We start from the raw sequence: 15839 nt of genomic DNA, 5'->3' as shown, positions 1-15839 counted from the left end.
GCGACCATGAAATATACATGATGTACCTTCTTGTCGCCACCGTTAACCAGAAGCTCTGAAGGAGGTGCCTTTAGGATCACAGTGTGTGGTCGACTCTGAAGATCCTAAAGAATGGGCGGAAAAGATCAAGGAGGTACGACAGAAAAAAAAAGGGAGGTGCGACTTTCAGAATCAAGGCTTCTGCGTGAAAAGTATTTGGAGAAGTACAGCTGGGAGGAGCTCATAAGAAGTCTTGTGAAGAGGCTGAACAGCCTCGCATTTGGTAAGTGAGTCTCTGCATCAGTTTTTGGGGAAAATCGTTTTTGTAAAGAAACTGAATTTACATTTAGTAATACCTAGAACTTTATCAGAGTCTAAAGATTGATTTTTTATTTATTCACCAAGTGGTTACTGGGTTCTTTGTTTCCTTTGCTAGTTGGAGAACTTGGTCACCAAGAAGTTTCATGTGGAAGGACAGCCCCTTACTCGGCCTCCTGCCGTGGAACGTACGGTGATGGCAGCAGCCTTAATGATGACAAAGACAGCGATTACAGTGGAGGGACCATGGTGTTGGATCTACCATTCCTTGGGGCAAACTATGGTTCCAAGAAGGACCTGGTGGAGACACCGCTTCATCTTGCCGCCCGGCACCCAAGAGCGGATGTGGCTAAACGTCTGTTGGACGACGGAGCGGATGCGAATGCACGTGACCGTTTCAATCGCACGCCCCTCCATTTGGCCATCGAATATGATGCACAAGGTGTCTTCCAGGTAAATAACACATAGTATTCATCTTGATTTAGGAAAGCAAGTGTTATCCAACAAAATTCCATTCATCGTCATCTAGTATTCCCGCGATGTGTTCTATTCCAAGTGGATTAAATTTTGACTAATATTTTTCTCTGGTATCTCTAACCGACTTCATTTCTCCATGCATTCAGCTGTTGATACGGAATCGTGCTACAGACCTCGAAGCCCGAATGGACGACGGTACCACCCCGCTTATCCTTGCAGCAAGACACGACCTTCTAAACCTGGTGCGGTACCTCATCAAGGCCGGAGTCAAGGTTAACATTGCTGACAATCAAGGTGAATTTCTGACCCCCTTTTTCGGTTTCTGGAATAGGATAGATTTAAACGTTGGTATCGAATTCTGACAGCTTTGGATGTTTCCAATAGGGAAAACAGCCTTGCATTGGGCTGCGTCAGTGAACGGCCTGGATGTCACCAAAGAGCTGTTAAAAAATGGCGCTAAGAAAGACGTGCAAGATGAAAAGGTTTGTAGAATTCAGATCTATTTTTCATGTGAGTTTTGTTCGCAGTAAGCAAAGGAGTTTTATTTGACTGCATATCTAGTCAAATTCACCGGATATTTCAATGTAAATTGATCGTAAAAGTTGACGGTCGATACATGCGATCACTTTACGTGGTCGTTGAAATCCTATGCGCAAGATACTGTGGGCTTTTCACTGGTGGCCCATCATGGCTTGCAGGGAAAGCTTTGCTCACTGACCGTGCCTGTATGGAAAAGGTTCGCTTGTTGTTCGCAGCATCCAAGGGATGGATTTTAGCGGGTGCGTAACGCGATCGCTGAAGTCGCACAGCAATTTTAGGGTGAATTTAAAAGGAATACAGTCAAAGATGACCTTTTTTGTTTCAATTATTTGGTTTTTTATGGTGATTGGTGTTAAAGTGATTTGTAATCCATTTCAAGGGTCAAACTCCGTTGTTCCTGGGTTGTCGTGAAGGCAGCGCAGAGACTGTGAGACGATTTTATGAACATGACACCTGAGGATATCGCTGAACAAAGACATCATCGCGACATTGTCAAATTGCTAACGGATTTGTCACTCGGCTGTAACTCTCCCAATGCAGTTCCAGCCCGTACTTTACTCCCCGAGGGGCAAAAATCGCCCATGGTTAGCATAGCATCTCTTCTGGCAACATCGCCACCAGCTGCCGAAATTCCCAATGGTAGCGCGGCAGCCATGGAACAACAATTCCACGCGGCGCGTCAAAAGGCCACAGTAAGTAGAACGTCTGGATCGAGACCCAGACCGAGAGCAACCGGAAATAAAAATGACAATAATGCAAAGAGGAAGCGCAAAAAGGCGCGGCTTGACGGGGAAGTGCACCCATCCATGATTGTCGTCCCGACGCCCTCACCTTATGGGTTCACGCGTGTTCTAATGCCCTGCGCTGCAGGACAGCAACAGCAACAGTAACAGTCGTTTTCGCCAAATTGTGTGCCATTCACGAACGCGCTCTCGCCGTTATGGAGCATTTCTCACGGCATAGCGCCTGCGGATTCAACTATGCTATCACCACTTCAAGCTCCAAGTGGTTGGATGCACAACCGCCTTCACCCACAGCAGGCACCTCCACTGCACTTTCAACAGGCTGCAGTTCAAGCCATCGTTAACTCCAACATGTATTCCCACACCGGCGGCATTGGCGGATTAGGAAATGTCCTGCCGTTCAGGAAAGACTACCAAAATGACGGTTATTTGATGCACCTACAACAATTGCATCATTTGCCACATCAGCATGTCTCTCCGGCCGACGAAATGCTTCCTGTACATACACTAGTGCGGTTCATCGTCGTCATTATCGTCCTTGTTCTAACCAATTGATTTGTGGACTCTTCGTGTTGTTTGTTATGATTGGGTTGTTTAATATCACCATGAGAATCGTCACAATACATACTACGCACAGTTATTTTCTAGTGTATTCATGGTGTATTAATCGCTAAGCGTATTTATCTATTTGTATGAAAAATGACAGTGAAATTGTCGTGACAAATTGTGGTGGGGCGTCACGCACCACTTTTCACGAAACATTGTGTGACATTCCTGTTAGAGTCAGACGGACTTCACCTTTTAGGCTTCAGATTTCCCGTGTAGTGTCACGTGACTTTTGACGTAAACAATCTGCGAAAGTTCCGAGTCCAGCTCGCAGCACATGTGTGGGCAATTTCTCTAATATAACTTCCCACTTTCGAGAAGCGTTTCCTCGCTCGAAATTGAGTTCTTTCTTTTATCATATATTTGAATGTTTATCAAACAAGTTTTTATTTCGCTGCCGTCGAAGTAGATGCGAAGAATGTTACAAGATGCGTTGTGGTATGGAATAATCGAACTAGGTCTGCGTACAGTGATGCATCTGATCAGGTATTTTCAGGGTGTTAAGTGCGTAGATGTTCGATAAAATCCCTTCTGTGAGGAAACTAGTGCCCACGAATTGCTGTAGAACGTGAGGAAGCCTTGATTCCCTCAAGGAAATACGTAACTGGGTGTGGATCTCCCCAGTTATTAAATGTACCAATTTTTTTTTAACCTTTAGTTACCTAAGTGGGAAATTCCGCGAAACTCAGGTCAACCTTTAAGATCATAAAAATAAAGCTGATTTTGACACAATGAGTGTAGCAGAGCTTAAAAAACATCTACACGAACAGGGTATTTCAGCGAGCGGATAATTTAATACCTCGGTTATGGAAATCGCCTCTGCAGCCTGTCAGTGGATTCAAATTTCGAAAAAGACACCACTGCTTCAGACGAATTAATAATTTATTTCCTGAAGACTGTTGACAACTTTAACGCGTCGCCGCCATTTGGATTGTAGGGCATTTTTAATTATTTGATTTACTACTCCACCGATCACAATAAGCGGGGACTCGCCGCCTATAAGTCATTTGAAAATTATCGACTTTTCGATGATGATAATGTGGAATCTTTACTAACTTCTCATTTGAAACAAGAGGGAATTCATGTATACGTGGCCAATGTGCGCCCTTTTATAAAATTAAAAACGGACGAGGGTAAGGAATACTACGATCTCTGGTTTATTGTTGAGGGCAGAGGGTCAAACTGGGACAGTGTCCTTCAGGCTAAATGTAAATGTAAAGGTAGTCGAGATGGGGGATGCAAGCACATTGCAGCTGCCATGTATTCCCTAAAAGATTTGTTAAACACTCGAGGTAAAGATAGTGTAACCAGTGGCCCATGTATCTGGGTTAAAAAACCTAGAGTAGCTTCTAAATTGTGCTAAGTGAAGGACCTGGTTATCAAAAGTTCAGGCCATAACCATTTCTGGATATCGGTTTCGAGCTTTGTGATTGGGTGAGATCAAAACCAAAACAAAGCAAATTTGGCCGAGAGGTGCTGGAAACAAGAAGAAGCTGATTTTTTTTTTTGTGGCGGCCATGTTGTAATGCGGTAGTAAGCTGAAACAAAATTCGCTAATAAGGACTGGACGTAAGATACCATTAAAAATATTCGTTTATTTCAAACATTCAACATGCATGTCCTCGACATTCTCGCATTTTGGAAGAGTAAAGCGGATTCTTTCTAGCACAAATTCTTTGTAACGCTGTGGTCTATCCACCAAGAGCGTCACAGGAATAAAAGCTCCTCCGCCAGCCTGTTTGTATCTGGAGAACTTCTGGGTAGAGCTGGGCTCGATGTTAGAGTCCGTTCTCCGTTGATTTTGGGTTACAAGAAAACCAATTAAATAAGGTTGAACCAAATAACGCGCACTGATAACAACTGGGACGAGTGAGGTGTGAGATCGCGGAATCGGGACAATTTCATTTCTCTCCAGTATAGGTCGAGGAAAGACAATATCTTGTTTCTCTCCGATTTTTAAATAGACATTATCAATTTCAGTCCATCAAAAAAATGAGAAAACTCTCACATAAACAAAAACCTTACACAGTTATCCCATGTATACTGACCGAGATGTTCGCGCTCCTTAAGACAGGAATCAAATAGATGGGGGATATCTCTGTCAATTCACCAAAAAGATGTGCTAGTTAAAAACTGATGCATCTGCAGTAATCTTGCCTCTAATCAAAACACTCCACCACACTTCCGAAGCTCACTCAGGACCTGACAATGAACCTTTTAGGGAGGCTAAGACTGGTATCATGAATACCAAAATACAAGAAAGTGTTGAAGGCCATCCCAACATCTTAAGAAAAGATGTGTTGAGGTTGCTATCCTTCAGTGATGCAGAAAGAGGTTATATGGAGAGCACCACCTCAATGCAGTGGAAATGTGAGGAATGGTACATTCACAAGGCTGGTTTCACAACAGCTTCAAAGTGTGAAAGAGACTTCACCAGGCAAGATGCCATCAAAAAAATGAAAAAGATTTCAAAAAGTTGGTAGATATATTGTGCCATCCAAGTCACAACACAGTTGTGGTCAAAATCAGGAAGTGAAACCACAAAATCCTAGAGGTGGGGATTATTTCATGAGGAGAGTGCACGCAGGGCTTATCAGCGAGTTGACAGCCATACCCACCACAAACTGGAACTGGTCTCCAAAGGCTTTATAATTTCAAAGATAAAGCCTTTCTTCAGTGTCAGCATGGACAATATTCAGAAATGTCAGTGCTCTAATGGTTGTCCGAACAAAGTTTTGGAATACAAATACTCCTGGAAACAGAGATATGCACCCTAAAGAAGTTTTCTTAACCCTGGTGTCTTTTCTTTTAATCCAAGCTTCATGACTGAAGTGTGTTCCAAGCTTGAGATGTTTCGATCTCAACAGATTCTCCCTTCATGATGAATAACTTAGTTCCCACTTATGTTCAAGTATACCGTTAGTTAATTAATAACTGAAATCGTACACGTTCATAGAGTTGACATCGGTTTCATTTTTGGGAATCAACGGTTACTCAAGTACTACAGCGATTCGTGGGCACTAATTTCCTGTCAGACGTGGGTTTATTTGACAGTCTACGCACTTAACACGCTGAAAATACCTGATCAGATACATCACCACAACGCATCCTGCAACATTCTTCACATCTACTTCAACGGCAGCGAAATAACAACTTGTTTGACAAGCAATCAAGTATATGATAAAAAAAAGAATTCAATTTTGAGCGAGGTGTGATCACAAGTGCTGCGTGCCGGACGTCGAGCGCGGTTTGTCCACATCAAAAGTCACGTGACACTACACGTGAACTCTTGCTCCATGAGGCATGTCACGCGATGTTTCGTGAGAAGCGGTGCGTGACGCCCCACCGCGACTTACCCAAAATTGGCATGGAATCTTCTAGCGAGGATCTTTAATTTTTTGGCTTGCCTGTATGTTTTGTGGCTTCTTATCGAACAAAAAATACTGCCATTGACACTTAAATAAGTTTTGTTAAGGCTATACCCTCTGAAGAGAACTTATATTGTGCAACGATGAATAAGTAAGTTTGGTAAAACTGTTGTTTCGGGTCTTGCTTCATAATGTTACGAATTGTGTCAAGTTATTTATTTATTCACGCACATGTAAATGGAAAATCACGCATCAAGTTGTGATGTCCGGTCCCGCATCGCACGGATAATTTGGGTTCAACGCGTCGCCCTGCAAATTTTGGGGCCATCACGCAAAAACCCTTTGCCACCCTCTTAGAGATTATGGAAAACATGGCTGAATTCGATATCGATCACCTGGATATCATTTTTTTCTCCAAATCTCACGAAACAAAGGAACATAGAAATTTACCAGTAGATTGATAGCGAGAATAGATTCTACATATAAACTTTGTGTGATTCTTGGAGTGAGTTGCGAACCTCGCTAGGGATCTCGATATAGTCGTTAGTGAAGTAAGGGAACCGTGGCATGATACACTTCGGGTCAGCGCGGTGGTAACACGTTGACTCTTTGTTTGAAGCTTGTTTGTTTTTCCAATCTCCATGCAGAGGAAAGTAGTGCTGTTCCTTGTGCGAAAACACCAGATCGAATGGTATTACTTTCTGCCTGTGACAAATCGCCCTATGTAAGGTAATTCGGATTCCGGAATCCAGGAAGTTTTTGCATGTGGAATCCGGAATACTGGGTATTGGAATCCAGAATCCAGCTTTTGGAATCCAGAATCTCGCGAAAGAATGAACCCAGAATCCATTCGCTGAAAATCCATTTCAAATCGCATAAATGGCTTTCACGCGCACGCATCCATGACACCACGGTCATGCTAAAATGCAGACTTGCGGACCGTACAGACCACGCAAACCGTGCAAACCATGCAGACCGCGCTTTGTTGGGCGGGGAATTTCTCGATTTTGTTTTGCCTCGTAAAATTTCGTCATGTGGTGTCCAAAACTTGGAAACAGTTCATAAGTTGCCAAAAGAAGAAGAAAAAGGTGTACACACCTGAATCATATGTAATTAACAGTGTAAAAGAAAAACAAAAAGGTGCACAGCCTTCTCGGTTTGCAACCGCTGTACAGTGTAGTTCACTCTCGTTGTCGATGGGCATGTAAATTTAGAGGGACTAAAGAGATTGTCTACATAACAACAGCGTCCAAATCCCACAGGATTTACTTGGATTCCAACATAGCGACGGACCACACGTTAAAAACCTTAAGAATCATTGCTCTGGAGAATGTGACTTGACTTGGCTGACCTTATCAAGAAAAAAAGAAGTATAGAAAAGAGAATCTGTTATTCTTGGAAAATTACCGTGTTAATGCAGATCTTTCGCGATTTTGCAAAGGTTTAAGTATGGTTGAGTCGGTTGAACACCTTTTTATGCGCAAACTCATAATGACGAACATCATCGCCAATTACATATAGGAAAAAAAACTTTTCTTTGTCATAGTCTGCTATTTATTTACGACATATACAGGGTGCTATTAAAATTATATCTCAGTTTAAATTTTTCGTCAATACTCTTGTTTTTGTTTAAAAGGAAAGTTAAAAAAGTAATTTGAGATGATAGGGAAATTTTTTCGAGCTGTTTTGTTGACAGTTCTCCATGAAGTCAATTTTGAATTACAAAAACTGGCCACCTTTTCCTAGTCGGAACCATATTATTCTGTGCCAAAACAACTTTTTAGTCCAATAGTTATTTACAAATTAAAAACGATAAGCAATGATTTGAACTATTAGTTCTTTTGATACCGCTAAATCACTTGAAGAACCTCGAGGAACCTGAATGAAAGAAATATGGTATGCCTATCCAGAGTTGCTAAAAAGGTGTGGAATGAATAAACATTGGACTTAAGAGACGGACAGTCTCAATAGATGTTCCTAGAAGAAAAATCTATCCCTTAATTTGCTGTAATATATTTCTTGTAACTATCAAATATTGCTATTGCTATTGAATTATCATTGATTGACGACTGATCTTTTCCTTTAGTTTTTTCTAAGCAATCACCGAAATTTGCCTACCTGGTAATGTGGAACAATCCCTCCTCTCAGCGTCGTGCGATGCCAAAGAGATTGTTCATCAACTGAAGGAGAACCTGCAACTAAACAAAGACGTTTTTGAAAGGCCAGACTATAACACCAAGAAAATAATCCGTAGTCTGGCACACAGAGCAAAAGATTTAAAAAGGCTTGATGTCTTCGAACATTTAAGAGAGATTGCACCGGCTGGAACTACTGGTTAGTTACTTATCTTGCGAAACCTAACCTGCCATGAAACTATGGGATACGTTAGGGTAATGCAGAAATCAAATCAAATTCACGAAGGAAACATAAACTCCTAGAAATTTTTGATATGACAACCACCTACGAAGTGGATATTTGACCTGATGAACTACCTTTCTAAGGTATCTTCATTATGCGTTGGTAGACTTACTAGCCGCTCCCTAAGAAAGACTGACCAGTAGTGGGTTCAAGGTGTTTGTTTACGCTAAAAACAATTTTTCATGTGTGTCTCTGATGATTTTTCAACTATTCATCTTCCTATATTAACTAAAGGATTATTTTTCTATTATTAGGTCCTTTTTTGGCGGAAAACCTGCCTGTTCAAGAAATGCCAACCACTAAAGTAAGGGAACTTTCAATCCACTTATCTAGTAAGTTTTTCTATTTATCTAGCAAATGGTTTTGAATGAAAATTTCTTGCAAGAACAACTGTATTTTAATTCATGTCCATTCTTAGTTTGAAATGTCAGTCCCAAGTTCGACCAAGTTAACAATACTCTTTAAAGTAGACTAACTTGAAAATTTTAAGCGGGTTTTTACCATCTTCAACGGCTGTTTACCATAATTAATCATAGGCGGACACAGGCAATGTGTCATTTAGCTCACTTTAACTGCGTGCCATTTCACTCGCTGTCGTGCCTTTTCGCTAACATAAACTGCGTATTGTTCTTGTTGACACGCACATTTATTTTTGTCGTGCTCTTTTTACAAAGGAAAAATTTAATAAGTCGTGCCATCGAACACGCCGCTCTGAAACCACCGTGTCTTTTCTCTCACTGTCTATTGTTTAGGGTGCCATTTCACTATGCCCGTGCGTTCACCTGAACACGACACGTTTTTGCGTGGGGGTCACATTTGGTTGAAAAAATTTCTATTTTATGCAATTTCTAATTCTTGATACATATTCAGAATATTGTTATAAGGAATAACGACATAACAAGAATCAAGCAAACAAACAAATAAAAAACCCTTTTGATATAAGTGGCGATGAGTGGATGAAGGTTGCGGAAGGACTGGGACTAACTCCATCAGAGATTCGTTTTCTTGACAAGCGTACACTGAACCCAATTGAAGCAGCTTTGTCTTTTATCATTAGGCAGCGCTTCCTAAGCGTGGGTGAGCTCTACGAATTGTTGAATGAACATCACTTTCCTATGTTGGCTGATCTTTTGTAAGAAGATTGTCTGACCTCGGCATGTTGTTGATCTTAGGTAACAGTCAATCTGAGTTCTTCAAGAACCCGACATGCCTAAATTTTTGAGCTTATATGTTTTGTTTTGCCGAAAAAAAATAGGAAGTAAGGTACAGAACCCTTCACTGCTATGCACTAAAAGGCTTGAGAACCGATACACTTGGTAATGTAACTCTAGCTTCATGTGCTGTACTTTTAAGGAGTTTTTCGTTCGGTTCTATGCCTTGTCTAGTAGACAAAGGGCTGCTAACGCCCATTGCCATTGCTTTTCGGTCATCGTTAGTCGTAGGACAGATTAACAAAATTCAACCACCGCAAAGCGGGACTCCGCTTCGTTTATTACAGATATGATCACGGACAGAATTGGACGGCACTAAGTATTGTTACTAATTAATCCTAATCATAGCAATTTCCGAGAAAAGTAAAGTAGATTAATTGAAAGAGGGGCTTGTAATCCTAATATTGAATCATGTCACCTCAAGGAAAGAGACACTGAAAAGCTCTAAACACATTGTCCCCAGCTTGGGATGGTAAGCCATTGCCATGGTTACTCAAATCAATTCAGTGATTGATGGATTCATTTGAGTATACCAATTTGATCGATCACAACGTCCAATTACAACCCCACAGATTTATTAGTGAAAAGTAGAGGAGTTCATTCACCAATCACATTCGAAGAAATTGTAATGGTTATAATTTATAATATAAGGAAAACTTGGTGTAGGCGTTTTATAGAGTACTTAAATATGCGTAAAGTCGGAGTCGGTGATGTGGAAGCGAAAGCACTCGGAAAAATTCTCCAGTCAAATCACACTTTGACTCATCTGTGTTTGGCTGTCAATGAGATAACTCCTGTCGGAGTTGAAGCTTTAGCAGACGCTCTAAGGTCCAATAAAATATTGGAGGACTTGAATATCGAAGATAACGTCATTGATGATGAGGGGGCCGAAGCACTCGGAAAAGTTCTCCAGTCAAATCAGACTTTGACTAATCTATGCTTAGCTGATAATAAGATATCACCTATCGGAGTTAAAGCTTTAGCAGAAGCTTTGAAGTCCAATAAAATATTGGAGAGCTTGGATATCGGAAATAACGATATTGGTGATGAGGGAGCCGAAGCACTTGGAAAAGTTCTTCAGTCAAATCACACTTTGACTCATTTGTACGTAGCTTATAATCAGATAACACATATTGGAGTTAAAACTTTGGCAGAAGCTCTAGGGTCCAATAAGATATTGGAGAACTTGAATATCGGAAATAACTACATTGGTGATGAGGGAGCCGAAGCAATTTCTCAAGTCTTGGAGTCTAATCGAACCCTAAGGGAACTGAATGTGGATATTAGAGCACAAGCCTTTTGCCCACCACATCGCCAAATTGGTGATCAAGGGGTAAGAGATATAGCACATGCTCTCCAATATAACAGTTCGCTGACTCGCCTAAGTATTTGTGGTCATAGTTTTAGTAACTCATCATTCGCAGCGCTTGGAAAAGCCCTTCAGTCAAACTGTTCTCTGACTCATTTATACCTGCGGGGTTTTGGAACTGGCCTTACCGGACATCACTTAGTTGATGGTTTATCATTTGAAACCTTTTCAAAGGCTCTTCAGTCACGTGGCACTCAGATGACCCATTTAGATCTAGGTAACCTCTCAATTAGCTCATCACGTGTAAAACCCCTAGCACAGGCTCTAAGTGTCAATGGCACTCTAAAACGGTTAGATTTGAACAATAACGAAATTGACTGTCCAGGCGCAGTAACTCTAGCACAGGCACTGAAAACAAATCAAAGCCTGATTCGATTGCAGCTGAGAAACAACAAAATCGGTGATGCTGGAGCTAAAGAATTTGTAGAGGTTCTTCAGTGCAATAAGACTTTGATGTTTCTAGGCTTGATGAACAATCGGATGACTAAGTCAGGAGAAGACCTCTTCAAGGTTTTGGCTGGTCGATTGAAATTGAGCGAATCGTCCGTCTTCAGCTGTGGCGTAGAGTGGATTAGGAATTAATGAGCATTACTTGCGCGTAGAATTTGTCAGACTGTTACAATGTCTGCCCAAAACAGGACTAAAATGAAAATGTAAGAAATGATGGAAAGAAGGTGGTTACATGTACAAACCGAGTACTCTAAAAAACACGAAAGGCCAACTGAAATTGTGATCACTCAAGTATCACTTGATGGATGCAAATCAGTTAGCATAGATATTTTCGTCTTGATCTAACATAAGGTAGTAAAAATTTGGTTTTTCGGCTTTTTGCTTCCAAATTGTAGGCCCATTCGTGTACAAACAGGTAAGTATTCGTGTTCCATTTCCCTGATTCATGAAATATTTTCAAAAGACAGAAAAAGGAGAGACTGATTGTGTAAGAGCTGATACGTCAAGAAAGTTTGTAGTCTGTAGTGGCAGAATCTGAGCGATGCTATGATGACGGCTGAGTTATTACATTTAATCGTTGTGTGAAATAACCGTGATCGACCTATCAGCTTCATGAAAACCAGTAAATGGAAATTGTCTTTTTATTTGTTGTTGTCTGCCTCATAGTTTAGTCCTCATCAACTCATTTTCGGGTGGAGCCGTACTAGATTTCTGTCAGGTATCTCTGTTACCTCTTTGTGAGCAGTCCTTATTTTTTCAGAATGACTGTAGCACAAGCAGTCTGGCTTTCTTTCTATGGCATTCAATCACCTAAATTGAACGTTCACGTAAACCGGAACTACTCAAAAAATACTAGGGATAACTCTTCTTTTTTGTCAGTGTCTTGCATTTGAATCACAAAACTGAAGAGACGTCATCTCATTTCAATGAGCCAACTTCATTATCAACGTTACCTTAGATGTATTTAAGACAAGGAATGACAGTTTTGCAGAGTTTTCAAGATCTTGTAAGGAAACACCGGCTATTAGATGGTTTGCTCTGAACCTGGAGTAGAGTAAATTACATGCAAAGTTAAAACAACCGGCTAAATTTTTCCAAGGTCACTTTCCTAATACTAGCACGTATTTTCTATGCCTAAAGCTGGGATGAGGTCCGTCACTTTTACCAAGAAGCAGAAGAACGAGGAGTAACACTCAATCAATTCAATCAATATAAAACAGCGTGTGAACTCGACATGATAAATGCAATATTTACAGCGGACATTGCATTTATCATGGTCTCCAAGCCCCTCGTCCGGGTAGAGTGCTCAAACGTTTGTAAACTCAGAGAGGAAAAAAAAAATATCATAAAACAATTATTGAATTTGGTTTTCGCATGATATCGTGCTTAACTTCATTAGATAAATACTTAATATCTTTTGTAAGTTCCAATAGATTTGATTTTTTATCTTTTTATGCTTCTACACCTTTTTTTTGTAAGAATGTCAATTTTAGTGGCTGAGGATGAACGTTGTTTTTTTGCAATTCGAACCTGAAAACGTGCTTAAAAAGTTCTTAAAAGTGTTAGTAGTAGAGAAAAAGTTCGACTACAAACTGAGTTGTTTTCCAGTGTATCGTCGGTGAAATAGGAAAACGGCGAAGTCAATGTTAAAAAATGTCTGTATAACATGAGTTTAACGTCCTGCTAGACCACAGTTTTCCATTTCTTTTCTTCTCACCGAAAGAAAAAGCGAAATAAAGACGTTCTTTCCTGACTCTCAGCCTGGGTATGTTCTGAGGATGTTCTTGAAATTTTGGTTAATCTTAGCTCGTAGCTTAGCTTAGACCGTTCTTACAAAAATATTTTTACAAAAAAAAAAAGAGTGGAGTATCTTTTACTGTTTATCAGTGCCAGTCCGCTCAAGATAACAAAAGTTCTGATTACCTCTTCCTAATAGTTAATGGCGTTATTTGCAGCGTGTGAACTGGGTATTTTTAACCTTTTTCATGACTTCAAGACTCCTTATATCGAGAGGGAAGGAAGATATCATACTAGATAATAAATCAAAAGAAAATTGCATGTTTATGTCGTGTTTAAAAGGACGATATGTTTTAATTTATTCTCAATAGCGTGGAAAAAGAAAAGTAATCGTTATGTAGCAGTAGTCCATTTTAGGTAGTTTCTTTTATGTAGTCCATCGGCGTTGTCCACGGACTGAGGGTCGGTGTTTTTGGCATTATTCAAATGTTTTCCAAGCTTCGACAACCTAACCGGCTTCTGAACAGTTTTTACAAGCTCGGAAAATATGTCCACTAAGAAATCACAGTAATTTTCGGATTCGCGACATTTCAAAAAACAACAAAACATCTGAAGTTGCCGACGCCACAGTGGTGAGAGATTTGATCGAGATACACTTAAACCTCCATTTATGGTCACCTCTCCCAAGCACCTCCCTGGAGACAAAAGTTCCGAATCATCCTACCCTGGAAAGTTATAAATTTAAAGTCCTCAAAGAATGCGATTTCCGACATCTTGAGACCGAGTTAGTGTGTTACAATGCCTCACTTTATCATGTCAGAATGCTGCTCTTTTCCATCGAAGAAAAAAATTCCTTGGCAACATTAAAATGATCGCCAATCACGTTTCCCTGCAATGCAAAAAGTTATAGACAACTTTGCAGACAGATACATTATCATTTACTGTATTTGTTCTGTCACGCGTGTCACGCGTGTCACGCGTGTCACGCGTGTCACGCGTCTAGCGTTACCACACAGTTTAGCATTGTAGCAAGGTATCATGGTATTGATTTTCCATGTGATTTAGGGATTGTCATTGTATTGTCGTGCTCGCTGGTGAAAACCCTTTCTCGTTTCACCGCGAAAATTTACTTCGAATAAATCTGGTTACACTGACTGATGAAGGATTTACGTCTCTTTTGTTACGGTGAGCAAACTTATGGATCAGGGTCCAAAGGATCAGAACAGTATTCATTAACCCTTTAAATCCTAAGATCTAATTGTTAATTCTCCCCTCGAGCTGCTACACATTTCCTTGTGAATTGGGTACAAGAATTTAATGTTAGATCACGATAACAACTTCTGCCTGATGACTTTGAGTTTTCTCATTACCTGTGTTTGTGGATGATGTCTGGATATTATAAGGAGAATTAACATGTTTATCACTTCAGGGAGTTAAAGAGTTAATTACATTTGCAATTTTTTGGACTTGAGATATCTTAGTTTTAGGAGGCTCGACCAAATCTATCCTCCCCCACCCCACCCCTCTTTAGTCCACCAGAGAAATTAAATTTACTTTCACCACAACACGACACGTTTTAAACGGGTAGTTTTTTTTTTCCATTTAGTATATCATAATCATGGTCATTCCCCAAACTGGTACCTAGCGTCAGTATATGAAACTTTGAAAAATTTAGAAGGAGCCAAATATCAATAAGCTTTAGCTGATATCGACAATCTTATTTATTTATTTATTTATCTTTTGTGATTATCTATTCATTTATTATCATTTTTTAATGCCTAAATTACTTATTCTCCCGAAGACACGGTTTGCAAGACTTTCCCGTTAGAAAGCTCGTCACGTAATCGTTAGCAACACGCGATTACCATTCCGTTAGCAACACGCGATAACGAGGCACAAATGGGAGGGTTTAGCTTTTGCGCATTCATTCGCGCATTTGATCACGTGTTAGACGTTGCATGACGACTCACCTCGTGGAGGCAACGAAGAGAGCGTCCTTGAGCGCAATAGCAACGTTAGCGAAAATGTATTTTGTCGATTTTGGTTAAGATCTGAGCTGTCTAGAGTTGACGTCTAATGAATCCTTACTTCTGTCCTCGCACGCAACGATTCAACACAAGGTGAGTTGTTATTGCTCTTTGCGTTCATTTCCGGAAACTTTGTTTACTTTTACAGTGCATATTCCACCGTCACTACTTTTAACATCAGATCACAGCACTGAAACTGAAAAACAAATGTAAATTAATTCAAAGCATTTAATTCCGTCAATGCACTTAGTTGAAACAACAACTTTCAGTTTTGATTCGCTCTAATTGGCCTAGTTTAATGAGCATTCTTTGAGAAATGTTCTTTATTAGGGTATTCAAGCCTTGTAGTGAGTCGTGTCTTGTTGTAATGTGACTAGATGTGCATGTGGAATGCATTCTGATGGAGTGTTAGCTTTTTTACAGTATTTTGCAAAAGTAATGCAAACGAAATACGGCGAATTTCATTATTCGTTCTAACGATCTCTCGTCGAAAGTACAAGTGAAAATTAGATCGAAAGTTCGAGGCCTTTTAAGCGACATTTCGTTTGAACAGGACGCTTCTTCGTTGAATTTTCGTCACGAAGTGAAAATTCGCG

General features: G+C 40.3%; 3 protein-coding genes and 1 pseudogene across 8 annotated transcripts in view; all 4 read left to right on the top strand.

Moving 5' to 3' along the window:
• Window positions 1-15839, top strand: part of LOC131797565 (uncharacterized) — a 64841-nt gene that overhangs the window by 24197 nt on the left and 24805 nt on the right. For 2 of the 6 annotated variants that reach the window (XR_010717918.1, XR_010717917.1), the window contains one exon: window positions 2-141. The exons of 3 other annotated variants lie outside the window; for them this stretch is intronic. The gene's annotated coding sequence lies outside the window, so the exon portion shown is untranslated. Of the gene's footprint in view, window position 1; window positions 142-15166; window positions 15337-15839 lie in introns of those variants that run through there. One more of the 6 variants, XM_066168512.1, reaches the window with a different exon arrangement.
• On the top strand, window positions 140-3395 carry LOC131784983 (neurogenic locus notch homolog protein 3). Its single transcript, XM_066168513.1, has 5 exons — window positions 140-266; window positions 416-750; window positions 921-1068; window positions 1159-1256; window positions 1694-3395. The coding sequence occupies exons 2-5, from the start codon at window positions 544-546 to the stop codon at window positions 1769-1771; spliced, it is 531 nt and encodes a 176-aa protein (XP_066024610.1). The 5' UTR covers window positions 140-266; window positions 416-543; the 3' UTR covers window positions 1772-3395.
• Window positions 2295-5146, top strand: LOC136281607 (uncharacterized; annotated as a pseudogene).
• LOC131784984 (NLR family CARD domain-containing protein 3-like) lies at window positions 10349-11611 on the top strand. Its single transcript, XM_059101824.2, has one exon. The coding sequence runs from the start codon at window positions 10349-10351 to the stop codon at window positions 11609-11611; it is 1263 nt and encodes a 420-aa protein (XP_058957807.2).

This window comes from Pocillopora verrucosa, chromosome 6 (assembly GCF_036669915.1).
Source record: "Pocillopora verrucosa isolate sample1 chromosome 6, ASM3666991v2, whole genome shotgun sequence".
NCBI lineage: Eukaryota > Metazoa > Cnidaria > Anthozoa > Scleractinia > Pocilloporidae > Pocillopora > Pocillopora verrucosa.
This window is presented reverse-complemented; position numbering and strand designations above follow the sequence as displayed.